This window comes from Eurypyga helias, unplaced genomic scaffold (assembly GCF_000690775.1).
Source record: "Eurypyga helias isolate BGI_N326 unplaced genomic scaffold, ASM69077v1 scaffold5724, whole genome shotgun sequence".
Lineage (NCBI taxonomy): Eukaryota > Metazoa > Chordata > Aves > Eurypygiformes > Eurypygidae > Eurypyga > Eurypyga helias.
In genome coordinates, this window is record NW_010244210.1 from 8,011 (window position 1) to 34,838 (window position 26,828).

The following is a 26,828-nucleotide window of genomic DNA, read 5'->3' on the forward strand; positions in this document are numbered from 1 at the left end:
GAACAGAAATATAGTCCTTTTCAATTTTGGGCCTAGTATGGCAGGCTTCCTGAGCTTTCTCAGCTCTGTAGGTCTTGGTGGAACCTGACCTCATGATTTTAGATTTAAAGGCGCAGAAAGATGTACACGCACAGTGCTGCTAACCAGATTCGCTTGTTCTCGATTTCCACCTTCCTCTGGTGTCCCACCCCCTTGGGTTGGTTGAGTTTTAAACAGATTTTAGCAAGGAGGTGTTTTAGTTACTCTTGTTATACATACTCCATAGGCGTGGCAGCAGTCTGATAGTGATAGCGAAGTTTATATATAAACTTAGCATGGGCTTTCTGTTAACATTGATCAGTTAGAGAATTGATTTTTAGATATACAGTGGGCCATACTAAGCCATAAACATTTTTTTGGTTTTGTTACAGTTCTAAAATACCTTAAGCATTCTTTATAAAACACAACAACCAAAACAATTTGCTGGTTTCTGAGGTGTTTTACAATTTGTAGCTTATTTTCTTATGGTATTTTTCTTGTCTTTCTATAGGGCTGAAAGACACACAGGAGTCTTCATGGATATAGTTGATACATTTAACCATTTAATTCCTACTGAACACTTAGATGATGCCCTATTTCTAGGATCCAACCTGGAGAATGAAGTCTGTGAGGATTTTAGTGCAAGTCAAAATGTCTTAGAGGATTCGCTGAAGAACATGCTCAGCGATAAGGATCCTATGCTAGGATCTGCAAGTGCCCAGTTCTGTTTGCCTGTTTTGGATAGCAATGATCCCAATTTCCAGATGCCTTGTTCAACAGGTAAATCTTACAATTTTTTAAGAATACAGTTTAAAATACAATTATACTCTAGTATCAACCCTTTTTCTTAATAAAAATTTGGGATTTCTGTCTCCTTCCTGCCCTTTTTGTTGCGCTGCTTACATGCTTGGCATGTAAGCTCTGCAGGTTTTTTTTTACTGTTGTCGCATAGCAATAGGGGAAGGCTCCTAATGTGGATCAGAAATAATTTAGGCTTTGTCTTGAGTATGTGTAAATTATTCCCAGTTGAAGATGTTACTTGTTTAGTGTAAGTACAGTGCCTGATCAGTGAAGTTGCTAGTTTGTCTTCAAAAAATGTAGGAATGCTAGATTAGCAGTAGGAGCATGAGAGTTGTACAAATTACTGCTCTGAACTCAGTGTTATATTGTTAGTACTAGGCCTTCTAGTGCTGAGCTGATAGCAGCTTCTGGGCTTTTTGCTTTGGTTGGCTTCAAACAAAACCCTAAAATAATGTATATTGATGAATCGTTTGAATAATTACACTGAATTTGGTGTAAGAGACAAACATAGACTTTATACTTAGTAGTGGTGGGTTTTTTTATTTGACTGGAAGTTTAAAAAAAAAAAACACAGATTTTTTTAGGTTCATTACTGAAAATTGTTATAGATTACTGCAGATAACTGATTATATAAATATGTAATTATTTTTCTAGTAAGTTTTTATAAACTGTTTCTGAAATTCTTGATAATTTCCTGATACAGTATGCATTTAGTTTCTAGTAACAGACTAAATTCTCACCTTCTCTAAATTAATTGGTATTACAATACAGAAAACTATAAATCAAAGATGATACTGATTGAGGCATTGCAAAATGAACTACATATCCAAAAGAAGATATCTGATCTCTTTACTAACTTAGTAGGGCATTATTTGAGTCCATCATTAATGTTTTGGTTATTCTTGCTGTAGACTGTTTCATTATACATTTTTGTCTGTAACCCACCGAACAAGTATTTATCACTCTTAATGTGCATGAGACTGTACAGTGTACACAACTAAACCAAATTCCTCTTCTCTGAATTTTTTATTTTCTTCTGTTAGGACAGTGATGCATATTGTTGTTTCACACTGCATCCTATGCATCCTCCAGTAAACCTATAGTGCTTTTAAAATTTTTCAATTAACTTTTAAAGTATAGCTGGGTATTTTGGAGGTTACGGGGATACACTTGGGAGCTTTTTGGCACGTATTTCTCCTAAAAGCTATCAGCAGTGTAATGGTCAATACTATTGATAATTAAATAATAACAATTAATTTTTAAGGTCCATTAAAATAAGTGAGCTAACTCATTTACTTGGGAGATGGTATTTCAGGCTGTATTCAACTAGGGGAGTCAATACAGATTTGATTTATGATGGGTACATGAATTTAATGTTGTGTTTTTAAATCTGAAAGCAAGAGCACAGTCACATTTCAGTAAATAAATCGGAGCGTGATTTGGAATTAATGTAGTAGGTATCCAAAAGGATGTGAAATATTCTTGCTGTTGATTGTTCTTTGTAGGTCTTGATAAGAACTGCCCTTATTCTGAGATGGTAGGACTGTAGTATGTGTTTTACAGATCAGGTTTTTTTTTTTTAGTTGAGCATAACCATTATCAGTTTGAAAGACAGATAAAGAAACTTTTGCTTCTTCCTTGAGTATTCATATAGCTCATTATTTGATTGATTTGTCTGAGACTGCTAGTGATCTAACTCAGCTTGCGTAGTCTGCAGGTAAGAATGCAGTTATGCAAGGTGACAGTACCTTTGATAAGAATAACCTGTACAAAGGCTGGTTTTTTTCAAGACAGTATGTGTGAATGCTCATCTCTACACCAATATCAGTTTGTCTAACATAGGAAAAAGTGTAACTCTTCCCACAAAACTTGCTTGCCTTACATCCGGTAGAGCATTTAGCAGTATGGTGACAGAATGGTCAGTTATTGTCTCTTTAACTTTTCACAAGGCTTAGAAAAAAGTATGTAGAAAAGAATATTTTCAGTAAGGTTTTACTATGTTTAGGTAAGTTTGTTATCTGTTTATGTTAAGCAGGGCAAGACCTAGGAAGTACTGAAATAGTGGATGGTGGTGTTTCTTACACTCTTGACTTCATTCCTGAAGAAAAGAGTTAATTCCTCCCAGAGGCACAAATTTATTTACCACAGTTTTAGACCTTCAAACAGTATTTTGCATAACACGTGTCTAGGCCATGGAACAGTTTAAGAAAAGGTGCAAAATTCTCCTGGAAATTAGTTCATAGGGCCAGCAAAGGACAGATTTATCATGCTTGCTGCTCAGTGAATGAATGGAATGTGCTCTGTTCTATCCAGTTTTTAAACTGGTGAAGTTTTCATGCTGCAGCTTATTTGGTTGCTGTGAGCAAGCTAAAGAGGTAAAGGTAAAAATAGTTGGACTGAGGAGGTGAATTGGCTACAATGGTATTAGTCTCAGATGAGATGGAGGAGTAGAAGGCATGGCTCACTAACACTTCTTTGAAAGCCTGGCTTGAGCAGAGTTCAGAAGTATTTGTCAACCTATACACAAACCAATATATTACCTTCAACCCGAAGAACTTATACCATGTTCTAAATATGATATTTCTTACGCAAACATGAGTTTGTGTGAGTGGCAAAAGCTTTGAGAGAGACTTGTTTCAGACCTGCTTACCCACATACCAAAATTCTCAGGGTTGTGACAGCATTTTCTCTGCTTCACTTTAGACATCAGGTCTTTTTGTCTAAAACCCCCTTCTCTTTTGCACTTGAGTTGGTTTGAGTATGGATTTGTTTTCTGCTCTTTTTCTTATGCCCCCGTCAACATTAGTTCTTGTTGGGTGTTATTTTACAGGCCTAATCAAAATTTATTACTCCTCAACACTGCATCTGTCTTGCTCATCTTTAGGGTTTATATTTCACGTCATTCACCATGAACTGAAGTGTTTGTTAATACTTAGCTCTTTTTATGGTGAGTTGCCAGTTATCTGACTGTATGTGATGGATTCTGGTAGCAATTGGTTTTATGTCCTTTAAACTGTTCAATTACCTGTCTATAAGACAGAAACATGTAGAATTTTTGTGAGTTGAAGTTTGATTTCCAGTCACTGTGTGTTAGAGGCATCTACCCTGAACATGCAAGTCATGTAAATTGGATTATAACTGCTTCTGTTGGGGAAGATGGTAACATAGGGTCATTGAATATTTTGGGTTGCAAGGGACCTTTAAAGGTCATCCAGTCTAATGCCCCTGCAGTGAGCAGGGACATCTTCAATTAGATCAGGTTGCTCAGAGCCGGGTTCAACCTGACCTTGTATGTTTCCAAGAATGGGGCTTCTACCACCTCTCTGAGCAAACTGTTCTAGTGTTTCACTGCCCTCATTGTAAAATATGCCTTCCTTGTATCTAGTCTGAATCTACCCTTTTTTAGTTTAAAAGCATTACCCCTTGTCCTATCCTTACAACCCCTATTAAAAAGTCTATCCCCATTTTTCTTATGAGTCCCCTTCAAGTATTGAAAGGCTGCAATAAGGTCTCCCTGCATCCTTTTCTTCTCCAGGCTGAAAAATCATAGAATCACAGCATGGTTTGGGTTGGAAGGGGCCTTAAGGATCATCTAGTCCCACCCCCCCCGCCATGGGCAGGGACACCTGCCACTAGACCAGGTTACTCAAAGCCTCATCCAGCCTGGCCTTGAACACTTCCAGGGATGGGGCATCCACAGCTTCTCTGGGCAACCTGTTCCCGTGACTCACCACCCTCCCCGTGAAGAACTTCTTCCTGATATCTAATCTAAACCTCCCCACTTTCAATTTAAACCCATTACCCCTTGTCCTATCCTTACAACCCCTATTAAAAAGTCTATCCCCATTTTTCTTATGAGTCCCCTTCAAGTATTGAAAGGCTGCAATAAGGTCTCCCTGCATCCTTTTCTTCTCCAGGCTGAACAAGCCCAACTCTCTGAGCCTGTCCCCGTAGCAGAGGTGCTCCAACCCTCTGCCTATTTTTGTGGCCTCCTCTGGCATTGCTCCAACAGGTCCATGTTTTACTTATATTGAGCATCTCACAGTCAGCAGTACTGATCTATGACTAATAACAAGGAGCACCAGAATGGATGTCTGTTGCCTATCTATTATTGGGAAGAACTGTATCAGTACCAGTAAAGCAGTCTCATGTTCATGTCTTGGCTTGAATCCAGTTTGTGTGGGATCCAAACAGGTAGATGACATTGTTGGTCTTTATGCTGTGAGCTTGGTCCTTAATTGCAACTGAATAGTAGAATGGGGTTGTCTTGTTCAGCTTTGAACAGTTAGGTGTTTGGAGAAGACAAGATTTGTTGTAGGTGATCTTGGTAATGGCTTTGAGTTTTACTCGTTATGACCTCACAAGCTGGAAAGGGTATGGGTCAAATTAACAGACGTTATATGGAAATCCTTTAGGATGTATTTGTGAAAAGTGACTGCTAAACTGTGAAGAGGTGGTTGGGTTGCCGGTTTGTGGAGTTAGACTGAGCAGTTTGCTGCTCTTGCAGCATAGTTATGAAGTTTTCTGTTATTTCAGGGAATCAAAAGTACAAGCAATCCACAACCATCTAACTCGCTGTGGGTCACAGGTGCTTAGCAGTAATGGAAGCCATTTACTGCCCTGAAGTAGCTATTAGCAGAAAGACCTGGTGTCGATAGTGGAAGTTGATATACCTGCTCTCTTTGCCAGTTAAAGGACTAAATTTGACAAAATGAGGTTTTTGAGAATTAAATGAAACCCAAGTTCATGAAACAATTAGAAGTGTCCCATGTCCTGTGCTTCTGTTCATCACTGTGGTCAAGTGGCTGTTTGTTCTTGAAGAACTGAATGACTAACACAGGAGGGTGGATTATGCAGGACGGTGCTTGGGTATCTTTAATGTTTGGGTGTTGTGGTGTGTGGGAATCTTGAAGCAAAACCAACTGTTCTGACTCCAAATAATTTTTTTGTTTGTTTGGGGTTTTTTGTTTGTTTTTGTTTTAGCTAGTGTCCAGTCTGGCTGTGTTAGCCATTTCAGGCTCTCCTTACTAAAGCCAAATGTACACAGATTTTTCCTCCTGCATATAAAGTAATTTTGAATGTAACCTTCAGATTGCAACCCAAAATTTGGTCTACAGTTGTTTCTCTCAGTTTTCTTACCTCTTTATGCCTTCCTTCCTCCAAGCTGTCCATGTGAACAGTTGCACAGTGTCTTGTGACCAAGGTAGTAACTTTCCTGTATGAAATTTAAATTTATTATATCAATATTATATTGAGAACCTGGAGAATGTTTACTTTGCATGCTTTTCTGTTTGTAGGTAACAAACTACCACTTCTCCGCACTTCAGGTCCTCCTAAAGGCTTTAGTTATTTATTCCTTTGGGTCAGTTTTGTGGATGGAGAAGTTGTAGTGGGATTTGCAAGGGAGTTTGTGTATTCATGAATCACAGAGCTCATCTAAAGGCTCCTTTCTTCATAAAACAAGTGCTTGATTTGATACTGTATTTTTTTAATTTGTTGTTGAAATTGTGGTTTATTAATCTCTATTTCCAAAGTAACAGGCCTCTGTGGCTAAAGAACCATAAATCAGTAGCCCTCTGATGTAACAACATCTCTTTTTTTAAAAGGGGGTTTCAGTCCTCTGTCAAGATACATGCTGTATGAAGTTTATTAATCCTACTTGATTTTCATGTGTTTTGATTTTAAAGATGGGGAAAAGTCCCTCTTTACAATTTAGAGGTTAATGGAGAATAGGAATAAATGTTTAGTTCGTGTTTCACATGACTTACTGGGATTCTTGCTCTGGGCAGACAGTACAAGGTACTCGGAAGCAAATTCTCAAGTTAAAAAGGTTACAGGCTTACAGAAAAACTTTCGTAAAACAGCTCAAATTTGGTGTTTTCTTATGTAAATTATATCACCAGTGACCTCATTTCTCTTGAAAATACTTCTTTTTCTAACAGCATTTTTATTCCTGTTTCTTGAAGATACACATTGCAAATGCCAATAGGAAAAAGGTTTTCATATAAAATATACTGTCTTTGTTCACAATCTTGTCGTGGTTTAATCCCAACTAGCAATTAAGTACCACACAGCCGCTCACTCACCTCCCCCCTACTCCTCCACTGGAAAAGGCTTAGTCTTGAGGCTTAGTGATATTTTTACAGTAGCAGTATTGCTTTACTATAGTTTATTAGCTCTTCTTAAGGTTTACCTAGGCATGTTAGTTGTGCTTTACACTGTTACTGTTCTTTTCACTGAAGCAGAATTTGAGGTTTTTGTTATCACCTGTATATAACCCAGAAGGTAAAAAATGTTTGACCATTTCCATATAATTTGTGATGCTTTTAAAAATTCAAGTATGGAATCTGCCATGGATTTGCTCAGTCCTGCTGTTAGTGTGATTCAGGTGGACGTAGCATTTATAACAATGCAAAGCAGCAGCAACAGTAGAGTTCTGTTCCGTGTGATTAACTAAGAAAGAGAAAATCAGGGCTAACATCTACAGAGAGGAAATTTATTTCTACACTTGAGATTTACCTTAACCAGTGTGTAAAAAAACCAAACCAAAACAAAACCTGGTCAAAATTTCTGTCTAATTTTGGCCTAAGATAATCGAGGGAGAACTTATGTAATAAAACCAAAGATTTGTACATTTCAAAGATGTTGGTTTTAGGGGTATTTTCTTCTCCTTCTCTCCTCTTTCCCCAGGAAGTAAGGCTTGTGTTCCTCAATTTTACATTGAGGAAAGAAGAATTAAGATGTCACACTTCTATTTGTTTTAAAACGCATGGAAGATTTTACTTTAAATTTGCAAGTAAACTATTTTTTATTGAATCCTGTTATTGTATAATGTATGCAGAAATGAGTCAGTAGCACAGCACAGCAGTTTGGAAATTTAAATACTTTACAAGTAATGGAGAGACTCAAAATATTAAGCTAAAGGCCAGTGGTGCCTCTTCCAGTATGAATTTGTTGAACGTGACTCGTATTTTCCTTATTTGCAGTTTTCTCAGTTTTACTGAACTGTACAGCTTTTTCTATTTACATATGTTTTTGTTTTTTACTTTCTTCTTTTATCCTTCTGTCTTAATTTCTGTATTTATTTCTGAGATAATATTTAGATACTTATTATTAAAATAATTTGTATCTCTTTCTTTTTAGTTCTGTCTGGTTTTGCTTTTGTTGGTTTATTTTTCCCAATGCTGTTTCTCTACCACCACTTCTCTTTCATAGCTTAATTTCTTAGTCTCTTCTGTATCTATTACTATTCTCTGTCACTTTTTCTCTTCCCAGCAGGGTCTGTGTCGAATGCTTCTCAGCTGGGGGCCATGGGGCTGTACTAGCCGAGTTATAGCTCAGGTGATTTGAAATTAGCAAGGTTCTGTGCTTCAAATTCCTCTGTAAAATTAAAGCTACAGCACAGGGTCTTGTAAGTATGAAAATACTTTAATTCTAATATTTAAAACTGTCTGTCAATAATAGAATGATGTGTCCCTTTTGTTATTAATGAAGGAGGGCGTGTAAATTCAATGTGAGCAAAACCAGTGTAAAACCTGAGGCTCTGATACCAGCCCTGAAATCTGCTCCAGGGCTGTTTCAGAAGTTGTCCGAGTGGTTTTTATTTGTCATGTTGTCTTCAGTAGCTGAACAGTTTAGTTCTGCACTCAAGAATCAGAAGAGGATCTGAGTCTCCTTTGTCACAGTCTGTTCCGAATACCAGTTCTGCATTTTGTAGGAACATGCTGAAGTGCAGAGCTGTTGGGAGGACGTAGTCTTTGAGATCATGAGAATGGGCAGGTGAACTTAGGGTGAGAGTCTGTCTTGTTCAGTTTCCCATCTTGGACAATGGCCAGTATTAGATATTTAGGGTAAAGTCTATCAGGGGCAGTCCTCTTTTTGCCAGTGTGTCCTTTTCCCAGTATGTAGCTTATAGCAAGTAAGCGATTAAGGGATGTTTAGATGAGTGGAGTAAGACCAGCATTATCAGTGCTCTGCAGCTTGTGTGTGATGTCTGCTTATACCAACGCAGGCATAAAGGTGGCTCTGTGGATTGCGAAGTGAAAGCTGCCAGTAATTTCCAGAAACACACTTTGCCTATAAACTGACATATATGATGCAATAACTAAAAATTAAGATTATAATAAAATGAGTAATGATAAATGATCAGCTCAAGAAACCCCTATCTTTCAGCTCCTTGTGGCCATCTAACTACAGAGAACCAAATATTTGAACTGGGCTGCATAACAAGAAGCATGGCCAGCAGCTCAGGGAGGTGATTCTCGCCCTCTGCTCCACTGTCATGAGACCCCAGCTGCAGTACTGTGTCCAGCTCTGGGGCCCCCAACATAAGAAGGAGTGAGTCCAGAGAAGGGACATAAAAATGATGAGAGGGCTGGAGCACCTCTACTACAAAGACGGTCTGAGAGAGTTGGGCTTGTTCAGCCTGGAGAAGAGAAGGCTCCGGGGAGCCCTTATTGCAGCCTTCCAGTACCTGAAGGGGCTACAAGGATGCTGGGGGGGACTTTTTATCAGGGCCTGTAGTGACAGGACAAGGGGTAATGGGTTTAAATTGAAAGTAGGGAGGTTTAGATTAGATATCAGGAAGAAGTTCTTCACGGGGAGGGTGGTGAGGCACTGGAACAGGTTGCCCAGAGAAGCTGTGGATGCCCCATCCCTGGAAGTGTTCAAGGCCAGGCTGGATGAGGCTTTGAGCAACCTGGTCTAGTGCAAGGTGTCCCTTCCCATGGCATGGGGGTTGGAACTAGATGACCTGGAATGTCTTTTTCAACCCAACCCATTCTATGATTATTTAAAATCAACAACTTGTTTGGTTGGTTTTGATTTTTTTATTTTTTAGTTTTTCATGACAGATGATTATGGATTGATTACAGTCTTGATAGATTTCATTATTCATCACTGTTGGGTTTAGCACTGTTTTACAGCTTCCAATTTTTATTATTTTAAAAGTGTGCTCGTTACTGTAGTGCCTTCATAAAAGCATTAGCATTATTTTTTTAAGTTGCATTAACATCAGACTTGAAAAAGGAGCAGGAATTGACAGATTTTCTGAGACAGTCTAAAAATTCTAACAGTTTTTAATTTCTATTAATTTCTTGCTTATTTTGATTAATAAATTTATTTTAGAAATTTAAATCGGTTTTAAGGAAGCAATTGTTAGAAATTTTACATACCTTATTTCTGTCATATGAGTTATCTTAAAAATGTTTCTGGGTGTAGGTGCTTGAATAGTGAAAAATAGGCATAGTTGGTTGTCTGGGGTCCATGTTGTATTTGTCAGACCCTCCTACATATTTCGTAAAATCATTTGGTTGTTTGGCTTGATATCACAAATTTCGCATCCCACAGGGATCAGGATTGATTAATCACATATAGGATCTTGGGGTAGGAGAGGCTACCATTGCAGAAACAAACTTAGGGAAAGTGAGAATGGCTGGTACAGTGGCTTGACTGCCTCTTAGGAAACTTACTTTCAAGAGCAGCCTCTGGGATCTTTCTCGGGTTCATGGAGGATAGGAGTTTGGCAGTGACAGTGTTCTCTGACTCTTCTGGGAGACTAGTGCATGCTGCACTTAATGCTCTTGCCAAAAGGGGTTGCAGATGGAGATGTGATGTGGGTGGGACTTAGATTTTTAAAACTGTATCCTGTGAGGTAACTGATCTTAAATTCTTTGCACTTCTGGATCAGCTCTTTCTGCTGTTTACCTTTCTTCACTTTTTCTTAGGTGGGAAGGGACAGTGAGGGACAGCTGATCCTCTAAGACTGGGGACCTTCCTGTGGCAAAAAAAAACAATAAAAATGTGAGTCCACCAAAAAGCTATAAGGAATGTCTACAGAAATTTTAAACCTTGGGTGATAGCTGCTTCTACACTGAAACTGCATCACATGGGAATGTTCTGCCTTGCCTTTCTTAATTTTTTTCCCTGATCAATTATAGATGGCCAGTTTATTTATTTTTCCCCTCCTCTTCCCCTCTCTTTGTCAGCATTACAGCTGCAACATTTCTTGATTATTTTAAATTTTAGGCTTTTTCTTCTTTGTTTTTTTTCAGCTATTGGTCTTGATGATATTATGGATGAAGAAGGAGTTAAAGAGAGTGGTAATGGCACCATTGATGATGATGAACTTGTTTCACCTAATAGGAATTTGAGGAGCCGTTGTGAAGAAACGTCAGTCACATCACCAAGAAAATCACCACGTTTAATGGCACAAGGTGATCATTCAGCAGATAATGTGTGTTCACACATTTGTAGTCATTTGAATTTGTATAAACACACACACATCCACCCCTTTTCCCTCAACATTTATAAACTTAAAGTAAAGCTATGCTATTTGGTTGTGAGAATTGAAGTACAGAAACTTGCCTTTTTATACGCTGCAGCTAGAAGTTGGCATCCGTAGGGTACTACTCATTTTGAATTCCTCTTTGATGAATATTTGATGTCTTCCTTATGGCCTGTGGTCCTTAAACTTTTGATCCTTTCACCTGCATCAGATTAGCACTGTGATTCTTCACCAATAAAAGCATATTGTATTTACAAACAGCATTGGAATTATTAGGTTAGCATGTATATTTATTTCCAATTAAAATATTAATTCTATTTTATTTTTATTAGTTTTTGTTTTGTTTTAAGTTAGGTTATAGTAGTTGCAGTCAAAGTTTTTCATCAAAATATCTCAGTATGCTTACTAAGTATCTTAATCAAATCTTTACATTCTGTGTGGTAGCTAATTGATTGTGGTTAGGGTTTCTCAAACTTGTTGAATTGGTGGAGTTATTGACAACTCTGCTTTCCCCTGCCCACTCCCATAGAGTAGGCTGAGATAAAAAGATGAAATTACTTAATAGGGAAGCCAGAGTTTAAATAAGTGCTTGTGATGCAAAGCTGGTGAATATGCTTTCAAATGCCCTTTTAAAAAGCTGCTTATTTAGAAAATGTAAGATCTTGACAAGTGAGAATGTGACTGGATCTCAGGTTCATGTGCTGTGTTCTCTAAAAGCTTTGTAAACTTCACAGCTATACTTCTAATCACAGTGTAACTTCATTGTGAAATTTCTGCTTGAGGTTGAAAAGTAGAATGGTTTTTGATTGTCTTTTTATCATCACTTCTGTTTCATATATAGTATCCAGAACTTTAATAGCCGTTAGAATGAGATTTTATATCCAAACTGTGGCAGTGTAAAATTGAAATGCAAGAAATGTATAACTTTTTAAAGTAGATAGCAGTAGATTTCCTCTCCTGGGGGTTATGGGGAGGTATTTGAGGTTTTTGGGGGGATTTTTTTATAGTGTGTGGTTTTGTGGGTGTTTTTGGTTGGTTGTTTTTTTAAGATTAGTAAACATCAAGTTTTAAGTGCTTTTTGTGTCCCGTAAATCAATTCTCTTCCTAGGTAAGTCTTGTATTTGCAAAGAGATGGACACAGTATAGCTAAGACATTTTCTTTTTCGCTTCCTAGAACAAGTACGGAGTTTGCGACAGAGCACTCTAGCCAAGCGTTCGAATGTTGCACCTGTTGTTAATACCAAGAAATCATCTGTAAAAAGTGGATCTGCTCCAAAAAGTGGACAGAAACAAGAGAGAAGTCCAGCTAAAGAGACAGATGTTGCTGCGATCTTGAAAATAGAGCAACCTAAAGAAGTTCGACGTAGTGCAAGACGATCAGGACAGACAGATGGAACGGCAGCAGCAGCAACAGTGTCCCAAAGTAATGCAAAATGTCTTCCTCGTCCTGAAGAGGTGAATGAAGTAAAGTCTGAAACCCTTGAGCAGGCAGAAGTTGAAGAACCATCGCAAGAGTTAAGTTGTGCTGATTTAGCAGAAGCCTGTTCTCCTGGAGAAACAAAGGGAATAGCAGAGGTTGCAACAAAGACTGAATCTGGGAATGTTGCATCAGTTTGTTCAGTATCTGCAGATACTGAAATTACGGCAGTTAAAAAGGAAGCAAATTCCGTGATTGATTTAATGGGCGCTGAAACTTCTTCAGAAGAAAAGACTGAAAATAAAACAGAGGAATCGGAGATGCAAATGGAAGAGCATGATCAAAGTGGTATAACTGGAAAAACTAATGATCAATCTACCACTTGCATGAATCCAAGTGAAACTTGTGACACCTTTTCAAGTTTGTCCAGCTCTGTAGAAGAGGGGGTTGATTGTAGTTTAGGTTCCCACAGTGTGGAAGTTCCTGATGAAACTACATTGTTAGTAAAGGAATGCCTAACACATGATGACAAGGGAGTGGAAAAAACTGTAACTTCATCTGATAAACTGTTGGAGAGTACAGAGTTTGATAATAAAGACTTGCAAAGCAGAGAATTTACTTCTGCTGACACAGAAAATAGCTTTATAGAAAGCACTGTTCTTGACCAAACAAGCCAAAATGTACGGCAGCAGATCAGCAGTACTAAGGTAGAAGGCCCTGAGGCATCAAAATTTCAGGATGATGATAAACAAACTGGCATTTCGTCAAAATGTGAAAAGAACGTTAGGCTCCGGCATAGTAAACCTATAATACAGAATAAGCAAAATCTGACTGCAGGTAGCCGGCAGAAATCTGGTACAGTGCAACAAGAAATAACGCATTCAAGAACAAGAACCGGTCTTACTGTTTCAGGTGTTCACAGTCCATCTTCAGCAAGCCTGAAGCGGAATGCGGATGATCAAGAGAGTTATCAGCATCCAAATAACCCAGTTAAAATTAGGAAGAAACAATCTGATCTTGGTTTGAAATCGAAGAGCTGTGTTTCAGGTGTGACTGTAAAAAAGCAGACCAATACAATGCTGAAGAAAATACCCCGAGTCCAGACTTCTGGTCAAATACAAAAGTCCTCAATTCAAAGAGCAAGTGAGAAATCTCCTACTCAGCAAAGCTGTTCTAAAGATACTCACCATTCTGTGCACTCATTGTCAGGCCATGTTTCAAATCTTGGTCAGAAGCAAGCCCAAGGTCAGAAACACCAGGTTGCAACTGTGCTGAAAACAAATAGCTCTGCAAAGGAAGAGGCAGAGACAAAAGATGCCTCTCTTGTAGAACTTCTGAAGGAGGATGACAAAGAAAAAAACAAAGCAAAAAGAATTGATAAGAATCTCCAACCTCGCCAGAGAAGAAGTAGCAAAAGTCTTTCACTTGATGAACCTCCATTGTTCATTCCAGATAACATTTCAACTGTTAAACGAGAAGGCTTGGAACATACCTCTGCTAGTGAAAGCAAATATGTTTGGGTGCCCAACAAGCACTGTGGCTTTTGCAAAAAGCCACATGGCAACAGGTGTGTGTGGCTCTGTGTCTGAAGAATTTATTTCTGGTCTCAGAAGATAATGTTGGTTTTGGTTTTTTTGTTTTCTTCCCCTCTTACCAAATATTTCATACTGTTTGGTGCCAAAACAAAAAGGCATAGCCTTACAATGGAAGCATGTCTGTTACACTGTCAATTAATTTACTTTGCACTCATACACATTTTTTGTCATTTAGAGACAAAATAATTACAGTGGAGCATTAGAAAATAGTTTGGCCAACAATTTTTAGTAGAAATGATTTATTATATGAATACATTTTTTGATGAATGTGTAATTCTGCAGTGCTGTTAAAATATGGACTTTAAACTTGACCCTTTTTTCATAGAAAGAAATGAGACTAAGATGTCTTTGTTCCATATTGTCATTTACTTCTTTCCAGAGACCTCTTAAGTTGAAGGATCACCATCAACCAAAAAAATCCAATAGTTGTCTACATGTGACTTTTATCTGGTAGAAGTGTGATTCTAATACCTAGAGAATCAGAGTTTTCAGTTTGTATAATTATTGCTGTGAGGCTTTCATATTACAGGAGTAACGAAGTAGTTGTGGGGGACAGGTTTAGAAAAAAACATAAGTCTCAAAAAAACTGTCAAACTTCCATATGGGCATATCTGAAATTGCCTTTAACTACACCTGCTAAGAGGCTGCATCTGAAGTTGATAATGCCCCTCTGTGACGGAAGTTCTACACTGTAAGTGAACTGAGAAAGGCCATTGGGTTCCACTAATGAACGATCAGTCTAAGAATAAGAAATCGTTTATTACCACTTCTTACTTTCTGGATTTAATACTGAAGTGTTTTTTCATAGCTGCAGTTCTACCTGCCAGCCTTTCTTTTTATTTCTTTATTTTTAATTTTTACATGGAAGATCTTTCTGATTAGTCCTTTGCTTACATTAGAGAAACTCTTAGTAGTAATTTTTCGTGAGTGTACTTTAAAACTCCATGTATCAGAGTGAAATATGGAAAAATTACCTTGGGTGTCAGAGGTTTTTATAGCATTCATTTGTATCTAAGAACAGTTTTTGTGAGTTTCATTGACTTATATTTGAAAGACAAATGCATAGAATTAATTTACTGTGCAGCTATATTATCTGCATGAGTGTGACCTGTTAAAAGAATTAATGCTAGGTTTGCTCCCTCTGGTTGGTGAGAATTACCTGATTGAAGGGGCACTCAAAGTCCAAGTTATGTGTGGTTTTGTGTGTGGTTTGGGTTTTTTAAATAATTTAGTTTTAGGACTGCCCCTTTACCATTTGTGCCTCTAATAACGTTGAATTTTATGTGGTTAGTTCAGTTTTTATCATTTCATGTATTACCACAGGTGGTAGAAATACATGGGTAGCCTGTATTTCAATTAATCGTTTAAATTCAGAAAGGCTGCTTCATGATACGAAAACTGTTATTTTTAAAGCAGAATATGCATATTTGGGGTTTAAACTGCTTGAATTTTTTTTTTTTAATATGCCTGTATTAAAAAACTGCTGACACAACCAGCATTTCAGTGGGAAAAGATCAGATTCGCTATACACTGGAAGATATTTACTACTTAAACACATGATTTTTATATATAGAATGTGGCTGAGACATACTAGTGGAGTGGAGCTTGCAATATTGAGCCCCATGCTTGGTAACAGAAGTGTTAAGACTGCCACTCCAGCACTTTTATCATCACTGTTCTAAAAACCAAATTTTTAATTTGTTCAAATTACTTTTGTTTATTTATTTAGTTGTATTCTACAAGTAGAAACTCCAATGTTTCAGGTCGACTTGATGTCATTAAGATACAACAGGAAGGAGAGCTCATATCTTGAGTGCCTTGGCTTTTGTAATTGTTTAATTATTGATGCAGGAACAAGAAAATATTTTCAGTACAGTGCAAAAAAAAAAAAAAGGTTAACATATTAAATTTCACTTCTGTCATTTGGAAGAAACATTAAGACTATCAAAATTGACTGTAGTGATAAGGTTTCTTTGCTTTGTGGTTTGCTTTTCAAGGCATTTTTGTTTCCCTTTTCTAACAAACAGTCTAGCTGGTCAGCATGCTTCCTTTTTATTTTTTTTCCTCTTTTCATTGTGTAAGACAGAAGGAGAAAGTGAGACAAATGCTGTTGAATGACAGTAAATTCAACAAATGTCAAAGTGAGAGCTAAGATCTAAAACAACATCAGTGTTTATATCCTCCTCTATGGTTATTAAAACTTCGGCAATTTTTATCAATGCTGTGGTGCAAATTACTTACATAAAAATAAGTTGGACTGAAGTTGCAGCCCCAGGTTGGGAAATAATGTGTGTTAGAACTTTGCAGTTCGTCATGTTAATGAAATGCATTTAAAATTCAGGCTGCAAAATAGTAGTCACCTTTTTATATTCCCTACAATAAATGTAAAGCCACTAACTTGTTGCTAATATAGTATTGAGCTTGGAAAATTAATTCAGGTTGAAGATAATGTGTGGAGATTGTTTCATCAGCTTTGTTTATGTACAGAATCCCCAAAGGAGAATGCTTATGTGGGCCTTTCACAGCCCCAGAGTAATCTTACTGTGCTTGCTAGAAGAACAGGAGGAGGATGGTACTCACACATCTTCTCAGAATCATCACCTGACAAATGGAGTTGCTTTATATCTTTAGGAATACATGCAATTCTTTGCTGACCACATGCAAAGTGTGCTTACCTTGCGCTGCCGATACAGTGGATTTGGCGGGGAAAGGAGGAACCGTTTGTTACAAATATGTGGCTTGCATGATCAAAAAAGTTTACAAATTATGCCTCTTATAAAGCAAGACGTTATGCCTGTTTTCTTCTGTTAATAGTTCATCATTCTTTGGCCTCTGAACTTTGAACAATGAATATTCACACTGTCTTAATGCTTATAAGCTGGAACCAACATAGCTGTTTTGCATTTTGATATCTTCATTACCCAGAGCGTGGGTCATTAGTGTTTAGGACTAATTGTTTCAGTCTGTTGACTTGATGTATTGGTTCCCATTCAGAGATTTACCTTTGCAACATACCTAAAAAATAATTGTTTTTTCATATGAAAAGTAAAGCCCATGTTTCTGGGACAGTCAGATAATTACTATGTAACAGTAATAGTTGAAGAAAAAATAATACTTAATTTCTTGGCATCAGGCTAGATGAAGATGGTAGCTCTGCAGACATTGAGAAATCTGCTGATACAAGATTTCTTCTGGTATGAATTCATACGCATCCATATGTAAGGGCTCATACTCTAAATTCCTCCAGTTTTATTTGTACATACAAATAGACAAAACTGATGTTTTGCAGATTGTCTCCCTTGTCTTTGTTGTGTCTTCTTTAGTGGAAGAAGTTCCACCAATTTCTGATTAATAATTCATTGTACATAACTTATATACCTAAGCAAATTTTCTAGAAAGCACTGTATCACAAGGGAAGTGACTTCCTTGTCTGATTCCTACAATTCTAGTAAGGTTTTCTTAATAGGCTGTGGGAGTTCGGACAATCTCTGTTTTCTGTGAGTGTGTTTTCTGTTTTGTTTTCTGTTGTTTTGTTGTTACTTGGGATTTGATGACACAGTTTGTGTGGTCAGACATAAACTGGTCTTGTCAGAGCTCACAGATAAAGGAGGTGATGCAGGACAAGAGTTTTATTTAGGATTTTCTTTTTTTCCCCACATTTCAACTCTGCTTTAATATTGGGGAAAAGTTAGTAATGTAAAAGGCAGTTAATTGGGAAATGCGGGAGTCCTGGTCTCTTGCATACTAAAAAGTCATTAAAAAGTTTCTGTTCAACTGTAATACAGAAAATTACTTTGATGGGTGAAATAAAAAAAAAAAAAGAAGAAAAATCCGAACTGTTTCTTCCTATAGTAAAGACTATTATTAGGACATTTGGGTTTTTTTGAAAATAGCGCTAGTACTTCAGTAAACTGAAGTATTTCCAAACTATTTGGAACCAGGCACTCATATAATTGGCACAGCCATTACAGAAGAGATGAAGGCTCCAAATTTATAACCACCCTTAAGTTACATGTGCATGTTTTTTAAGGGTGGATGCAAATGAGTCATTGTTGTGACAACATTCTTCATGAGAAACAGTAATTAGAATAATTATGACACCTGAGTTCTATTACATGTTCATTGAATAGTATGAGTATGTTAAACTATAGATTATTCAAGATGTTGACAGTTTACAGTCCTGGATGATGCTTTTAAGTTTTCTGCCTCTGTTAGTGCTTTCTTCCGCTGTGAAAAGCCTTGCAGGATGAAAAGCTATCATCCATGTCCAGCCACAGCTGTAAAAAAACTGAATGATGGTATAAACAAAATAGGATTGTAATGTCTAATTAATGAGCGGAAGTACTCCACTGTGGTTTATATTTACAGCTGTATCATTTTATTAGTATATTTTTAGATGGATTTTATTACTGTGCTGCAGTATTGGTAGGTTTGTTACTAATACCAGCAGCATTAGGGAATCATGCAAGTTGATAGCATGAATTGTCTAAAATGTATAATGTGTATATATAGGCAGTTTATGGAGTGTACGATCTGTATCTACAGGCTGCAACATGGGGGTAGAACCCATTCGTAATGGTTGGTTTTTTCAGGGTTTTAGGAAGTTCAGTGAGTTTTGTTTTCCTGTTTTGGGCACTTTAGTTCAAAGAGCATAGGGTTGCTTGTCTCCCTGCTTGCTTCTTTTTTGGAGAGGTTCATGTAACATGAAAAGCAAAGAAAATCATGTCTTTAAAAGGAAAAGAAACCTGCATAGAAGATGGGTTATTGAAATTTAATACTTAGGAAATAAGTTTGCAGTGTCTTTCCTATGCTGCAATTCCATGTAAACAGATCTGCAGAGAGTGTTTCTTTGAAGAGAGGTTGTTCTTGTTTCTAGAAGATCAAATCGTGAAAAATCATGTTACAAAAAGCAGATAAGAGAAACTGCTTATGTATATGTGCTCTGGAAAGGTAGTACGGATTTTATTTTGACAAGCTCTCATTTGACTTGAGCTTTGAATCGAGCCCATACTACTTCACTGATGTGGAACGTGGGCTCTGCTAAAGCTGCCGTGAATATCTTCTCTACTAGTAGTATCTTTATTAGCTGAAGGTAAAACAGTTGCTTCCGTGCAGTGTCCCTGCTTTAACGCTGTCTGGACTGTAGCATCAATGCAACTGAGACAGTCGTAATGTTAAAATCCATTGTGAACTTGCATTGTAGAAGATGGGTGGGCAGTGCTATTTAAGCTAGGGGGGGGGAGGAAGGGGAATGCAGATGCGGTACATGCTTTAAATACTTACGGACTTAAGTGTGTAAACAGTAGTTTTATTCCTTTTACCTGAGTTTGGGGTTAGGGTGATAATTGGTTTGTGTTATTATTGGCTAAGATTTGAGTCCTCTTGCAGTGTCTTCCTTATGCTGTGCCCAACAAATGGAAAGGACTAAAGAGGCAATTATTTCAGAAGTAAATTATTTTCTTTGCCAATACTTCTTATATTATTAATTAATCTCAAAATGCTGATTACTGGCCCACTCTGAACTATTCTGACAGCTCCCAATTTTTTATCTCTTATTTTATTAAGTACCTCTTCACAATGAAAAATTGATTTATGAATAAGATTATTTCTGCCTATTTTATCATAAAATATTATTTCACAGTAATGGATTTTTCTGCAAACTTTTGTATAAATTGAATGTATGCAAATTAATTTTAAAACATGGCCTATATATTTTAAAAAGAAATCATCCAAGCTTGAGGTTTTCAGCTGACAGATGAATTCAACTTACTACAAATAACACTCCAAAGAAAATATCCCAATTCTGAGAGAGACTGTAGAAGATTTGAATTAAATATCTCTCTGTATATGTATCATTGATTACTTTCTGTTTTTAAGGTATGTCTTTTCATGCTGATGTGGGCTACCAAGAGGATTCTTTAAAAGAGTGAAACAATAATATACTGTATGCTAAGGTGCCAGTGAACAATAGTATTGTTTGCTGTCACCTGTCAGCTCTTTAGATTTTTCTGAAAGAGATTTTTTTTTTTTAATATTAATCTCTAGTGGAAGCAATTCTGTTATTGAATGTGACCTGATTTAATATTTTAAAACACATTTTTCTTTCTCTTTCAGCTTTACATCTTCCAATCCAGCCTTACAACATGGGTAAAACTCCTGCACTTCAAACTTGAAGCAACCTACAGTCAGAAACTTTGATATTTTAATAGTCCAAGATATCAGAACCTCTTCAGTCACAATTGACAGCTCTTCAAGAGGACATCCTTGATCCTTCAAGCCAGGCTTCAGTTTTTCTTGACTCCCCATTTTACATTTTGAGCATTGGCCATTACTCACCTGCAATTGCTGTTACAAATCATAATTGTATTTTATGTGCAGATGAGTGAAACAGATAAAGATGTAAAAGTGGCCTTACGTTAAAAAGGATTATTTACGTTACTGGTATCAAAATCAGTGAAAATACTAGTAGAAAAAGTGTGGTGTTTTTTTTTTTTTTGGGTGCAGGCAGCACCAGCGTTTTTATCGCTATTTTGTATAACTAGGTTTAAACAAGACAATTGTAAACACTGCATTCTGTTTTATAGTACAGGCTTCATGGACGCTTACAGATTCTCTTCCTGAATTCTGAAGTTTCATTGTGTGTGTTCAAACACAGTGTAATTGAAACCTTACTGTGAAGACTGGAATGAAGCCATATGGATATTCCATCTTTAATAGTTGGCTTAACATGGCTTGGATGACATCTGTCTGTCTTGGTGCATATTCTTAGTGAAGAATGATCTTTTCTGACCTGAATTAATTATAAGGGTTTGCTTTTTTTGATAGACCTGAAAATAAAGATGTAAGACTGGATGCTTATCCTGGTGCCTTACTTCTATCATACACCCATCTCTATTGCCCACTTACTTCATGTGAGCTAAGCTGAAAAATTCCATGTGCTGTCAATTTAAAGTTGAAGATGTGCACCATCTTGTGTATTTTAGTTTCTGGAGTTAAATCTTTTCTGCAAATTTAGTCCGTGTCTTAAATGAAAAGTTTGGTTTGGTTGCTAAAGATTGCAATCTGCCATGCTCATTTAACAAATTAATCTCCAGTGCCTGAATTTACAAACCGGGGATAAAACACATGTATTTTTAATAAAAATTCAGGTAGTAGCAGTTCTGGCTTCAAGACGGTGTATTCTTGGTTTCCTTCATTTTATAACCAAAAGGCATTCATTCATTAGTACACCAAAATACCTTTTAAGTGAGATGCACTTGACTATGCTTTGATCTTATTTCAGCTCTGCAGAAATTCTTACAGTTTCAGTGTTCCCAAAGCTTTACTAATTTTCTTGCAATGGTACAAGGTGTATCCTATGTAAAGCATCCTCTTGTGGATCCTTGCAGTTGTGAAATAGGCACTTGCGCTCTATTTCCTGTCATCGCATCTTTGGCTCTAGGTCCTCAGAAAGTAGCAATCATCTCTCTGTTGGAGTTCCATCGCTTCTCTCTTGTTTTCCTGTTGTGTTCATGAATGCTATGGTATTACTCTGGTAAGACCATCAGAAGCGGTCGTCCCCTAATGCTACCTTTCTCGTATCTTCATTTTGCTGGAACATGGATCTGAAAGGATTGAGATAGTGGTAAAACTGAACTGTAGTTCCTAATTAAAACTACTGTGGATGGACAAATAGTGTTTGCCACTGATGAATAATACCAAAAATGTACTTGCAGCTCAGGAAAAAAAAAAAATTAAAAATGAGAAAATAGTTTTCTTCACAAGCTAGATGAAAACCTCAAATCTAGCATACAGCATCTTAGGCTAGTGAAGTGGGAAGTTACCTTTTTCTCAAACTGCTGGAGCTTAAAACTTCTCAGACTCAGTTTGCATCAAAAGGCTTACTTCAGCAATCCCAATTTATTTTGGTAAGCAAGGACAGAACATAAAGCCACCATATTTACTTCTGTTCTTCTCTTGTTTCCAATGTCTGCTGTTACATAGTAAGAATTTTAATTTCTTGAGATAACAGTAGTTCTTGAATACAATACCTGCATCAAGCCACCTGGAGTGTTCATTTGCAGTTCTAGAGAATGAGTCTCTAGGCATGTTTGGCAATATTGATAAGAGTTTTGCAAAGTAGGGAAGTCAGCAGATAGCAGATCCCAGCCTGAACAGGAGCGTGTATAAGTTAGGAATCATTTTTCTTAGAATCATCATACAAAGGAGATTTATAGGATACTAGAATACAGAAATAGGGTGTACAGTTGAGTGTATTTATTTTGATGAAGATATTGCTGAAACAACCAGCATTTCATGAATTGCTCCTAAAGTCAGGTCTGCCCTGTGTGGAATTTAAAATCTAGTAATTCAGTAAGTAATATTTCAGTATTAACAAAGAACTCACTTTTCATAATACACTTGCAATCTTTCTGGATTTTCTTTATCCACATAATATACAGAATAGTACATATAGTAAATATAGTTTATGTAATAGTGAAACAAAAACAAACACAAAAGATATAAAAGGGGAAGGAAGATGTAATTGGATAATGCAAGAGAACTTGCTATATCGTTTGAAAGCAGATCTTCAGTAATGATGCCAGGTTCATTGCTGTAAGAAAGGATTGTAATAAGTAATTAATACCATGTGACTCTTCTGAAATACATTTATTCAGGTGTTTAACCTGTGCAATTCTGAAATTCCACATCCTTCCCAAATAGTTCCATTGGAAATTGTACTTATCAGTGGAATTATGTACTAGTGATACCTAACGAAGTTGTAAAAATGCTTCAGAAGATAGTCAGAAATTATGTTTTTTATTTTAGACCAAATGATCTTTAAGACACTTTGAAAATACTCTCTGTTCCTGAAGTTATTTTACTTTTAAAATGTAAAAGTAGTTGAAATAACTCTGAGATGAAGTGTCCTTCAAATGATACTTGTTTTGGTGTTGAAAAATAAGTAATTATTAGCTCTGAATAATGTAGCTCAGCAACACAAGTGACGTGCCTTATTTAAAACAGTCACTGCAAGCTGAACAGATGTAGTTGGAAGCCAGTAAAGAGAATAAAAAGCAACTTTATGGAAATAATTCCATAATAAAGATCTAGGGAATGTGATATGAGATACCAGCTAATGTAGAATAGCTTTCTGTTTCTGTGCTTATCATGTTTGTCAGTTAGCTTAAACATCTCTTACTGCCCCCGAAGATTGCAGTTGTTGATACATATCTGCTATGAGGATGATGATAATATTTGAACGAAAGCAAGGATGATATCTTGCAAGAAAATTTTCATTTTAAGTCTTCTCAGAGGTGTGGATTTTTTTTTTACATTCATACAATTGTTTTTTTTTTTTTTTAAATAGTCTGAAAAAAATCCTTTTGGTGGAATTTTGGGGCAGGTTACAAAAACATAATGAGGTTATGATAGTCTCTTGGACTAATGCAAAAAGCAAAAAGGCCAAAAAAATATTTCTCTGGGAGATCTTACCATGTCGTAAGGCTGGAGATGGATGTAAAGCTACAAAGAAAATCACTTACCAGGTGAGAATGAATTGTTGAGATGCACAAATCAAAACAAGTCTGGTAGATTCTGCTTAAGTTGCTGTGTCTTTTTTTGTAGTCTGTACACTGACTTGGGTCTTTTTTTTTTCAGGTTTATGGTTGGCTGTGGTAGATGTGATGATTGGTTTCATGGCGACTGTGTTGGACTGAGTCTTTCTCAAGCGCAGCAGATGGGTGAAGAAGATAAAGAATATGTGTGTGTGAAATGCTGCGCTGAAGAAGACAAAAAAATGGAGTGTTTTGATCCAAGTGTGCCAGATACTCAAGTGAAACTTGAAATCCTTAGAGAAGAAAAAGCAATTGAGTGTGAAAAACCAGGGATGTCGAAACAAATACCTGCTTGTAATCTAAATGTAACAGCTGAAAGGACAAAGCAGGCAGAGGACTCTGGGAAGCACAAAGTCAAGATCTTCAGACGGGTGAGTCTTATTTGATGCCTAAAGTTCTATGAATTATTAGGGGTAGAAGGAGTTTCCTCCTACCCCTCCGCCATTTAAAATGCAATGTTTCAAACATTTTTGCAAATTTAATTTATGACTATTATTATTTTCAGAATGGTTTAATTTTCTGTCTTGACTCTTATAATGAGCAGCGTTATGTGCAATACATTTATATACGTGTATATGCATAGGTGTATGTAGAAATGCTGAAGAACTGTGCATTTTTCTTTTAGATTTCTAAACACAGGACGTCTCAATTTGATGTATGGTATAAACTGCAGATCTTTATATGTAAAACAGTATGAAAACAGTATTTTAGTTTTGATTGTTTTAACTTCATATTGTATGTAGAAGATGATGCCTAACACTTTAGTTAGGGTTTGCTGCTTTCTTTGTATCTCATTTTACTAACCAAAGGATGATTTACCAGAGCAGTGAGATGTTTTTATTAATTCTTTAGAGTCTTAGTATATAGCATCATATTCATCATAACTTAATCATCAGTAATACTTCTTGTCTTATATCTGAATACTAGTATTGTAATTCTGATATGTAAACTATTCTGTTTAATTTTGGTTTACATGTGCTTTCTAAACATTAGTGACTCACTGTGGGTACATGGCTGGAATTGGCTAAAGGATGTTAATTGGTATCCATGATCTTTTAAAGTAATTGAACATATATTGGTTTTCAACACAGAGCTTAACTGCAAATTGCCTCTGATGTGCCTTCATCCAATATTTCAGAGAGTGTGTTAAGGAATACTTGGCAGTAATTTTGGGATATTGTTCAGTACTTTTTAGAAAATATTACACGATGGTGCATACATCCAGGGAATTCGTTATACTGTATACTTAAAAAGAGAAAGAATGAAAGAATGGGGAAAACGTGCAGTCATCGCACAGTGGTTCATTGTAGCATTCAGTAGCATGCTAACATGTGTAAATGTTTATTTCAGGAATCTGGTGATGGGAAGAACTTGTCAGAGTCCAGAGACTCAGATACTAAGAAAGGGCAACATGTTCCTGCTCGAAAAGGGTCACAAGCTGCTGTAATTCCTCGGCGTTCCCCTGAAGATAAAAATGAAAAAATAAGTAAAGAATCTCTTAGTATGGTTGAAAGGCCCACAAAATCAGGTACAGTGATTTGGTGAAGTACTCCCAGCTGTTATCCACATATATGTACAGTGAAGGATGATGACTTTCTTTATAGTATCAGTTTTTCAAACCACGTTCCGTAACACAAGTGATGGTGATCTGAAGAACTGTTTATTCCTGTTATATTTATGATCTTTATTTTTCTTTTCTCTTTAAATTTTGTTTAGCAGGTAAATGTTTCCTCTGTGTGCGTTTCCTGTTTAAATAGTAGAAGATGCTCATATCATCAAGAATGGGGGAAAAGTACACAGAGATATCTATTTTCTATCTCACATTGCAAAAATCTTTGAAATACTCTTCTAGAAATTACTGTGAAATACATACATAAGTGTTTTCATTGCTGTATAAATAATGCTTTGATTTACTGATGTCTTTTGCGCACATTGACAAATAATTGTATCAACTCATTTCGAAGGGGAACATTATCCTGCACACTGAGCCATCAGATTTTCATTTGAAAGGTTGAAGGGTCTCCCAGCAATTTCTGTCCCCTCCCCAGCTCCCTTTCAGGAAGCATTTTTCTTCTAAAATCATGGTAATATGAAATGATTGTCACTTGGGACTGAAATCTCAGCAGCAAAGCTATTGAGGTTTTGTGTGAGAACTGTGTCTGACTCCTAAACTCAAGCTTTGAATTGTTGTCTGGAAAAAAAAAAAATCCACATTTCTGGTCTTTTGCGAATGCTGATGCATTCTAGAATCTCTTATTGGTGGAAGAAAACAACTGAGAATGTCGGGGTTAAGTGTAAATCTAAATGTAAGTATTTTATACTGAATGGTATCTTTTACACTCCAAATACTTTGTTCAGTTTTGAAATTTTGCATCACAAAATTGTCATCCTTTCTAACTGCAAATTGCATGGAGTGAAATGAGTCTTTGACATCCATGAAATCATAGAATCATAGAATGGTTTGGGTTGGAAGGGACCTTAAAGACCATCTAGTTCCAACCCCCCTGCCATGGGCAGGGACACCTTCCACTAGACCAGGTTGCTAATTGAATTGTCCTAAAATATATTAATTGAACTAGGAGTTGACAAAGTTTTTACAAGGATGATTTCACAATAGAAGTTAATCTAAAAATAATTTTTAAACAGAGGAGAGGCTTGGCAGTCTCATTTAGGACAATTAGCATAAAATTATTAAGCAGCACATTTGTCTTAATGTCTTAACTGCTTTGAATCGTGCTTATAGTGGCATTGTTTATTGCCAGTCCTGCCCATCACTTCTCAGTTAAGTAATGTTGGTGGCACGTGGAGGTTTTTCATTTCCCTTGATCCTCTCAGGCTACACTTTTTACAAAGGTCACGTTTTAGTCCAGTTCTTCATCCTGCTGAGGAAGAGGTTGGGGAATGGGGTGTGCTGGTGGTTGATGGGATAGAAGTGTTGGGCAAATAAAAGCATTTCTGTAACAAGCCTAGCACGTGAATACGTTAGATCACAGCGCAGAATGGCAAACAGCTGTCTTGTGCTTCCTCACCTTGAGGAAGGGGAAATCAGTAGTTTTGATGGGGATCATCATCACATTATTGAGAGTTGATGACCCAACCATGCAATCTGCCCAACA

At 36.8% G+C, this 26,828-nt stretch overlaps 1 protein-coding gene across 1 annotated transcript in view; it reads left to right on the top strand.

Annotated features, from left to right (window-relative positions):
* The first annotated feature begins 503 nt into the window (after nt 1-503).
* The window catches only part of PHF3 (PHD finger protein 3), a 42,099-nt gene continuing 15,774 nt past the window's right edge, over nt 504-26,828 (top strand). The window contains exons 1-5 of the mRNA XM_010149663.1: nt 504-798; nt 10,872-11,033; nt 12,279-14,088; nt 23,756-24,083; nt 25,063-25,240. Of these exons, the coding sequence (XP_010147965.1) occupies nt 504-798; nt 10,872-11,033; nt 12,279-14,088; nt 23,756-24,083; nt 25,063-25,240 (2,773 nt within the window). The remainder of the gene's footprint in view (nt 799-10,871; nt 11,034-12,278; nt 14,089-23,755; nt 24,084-25,062; nt 25,241-26,828) is intronic.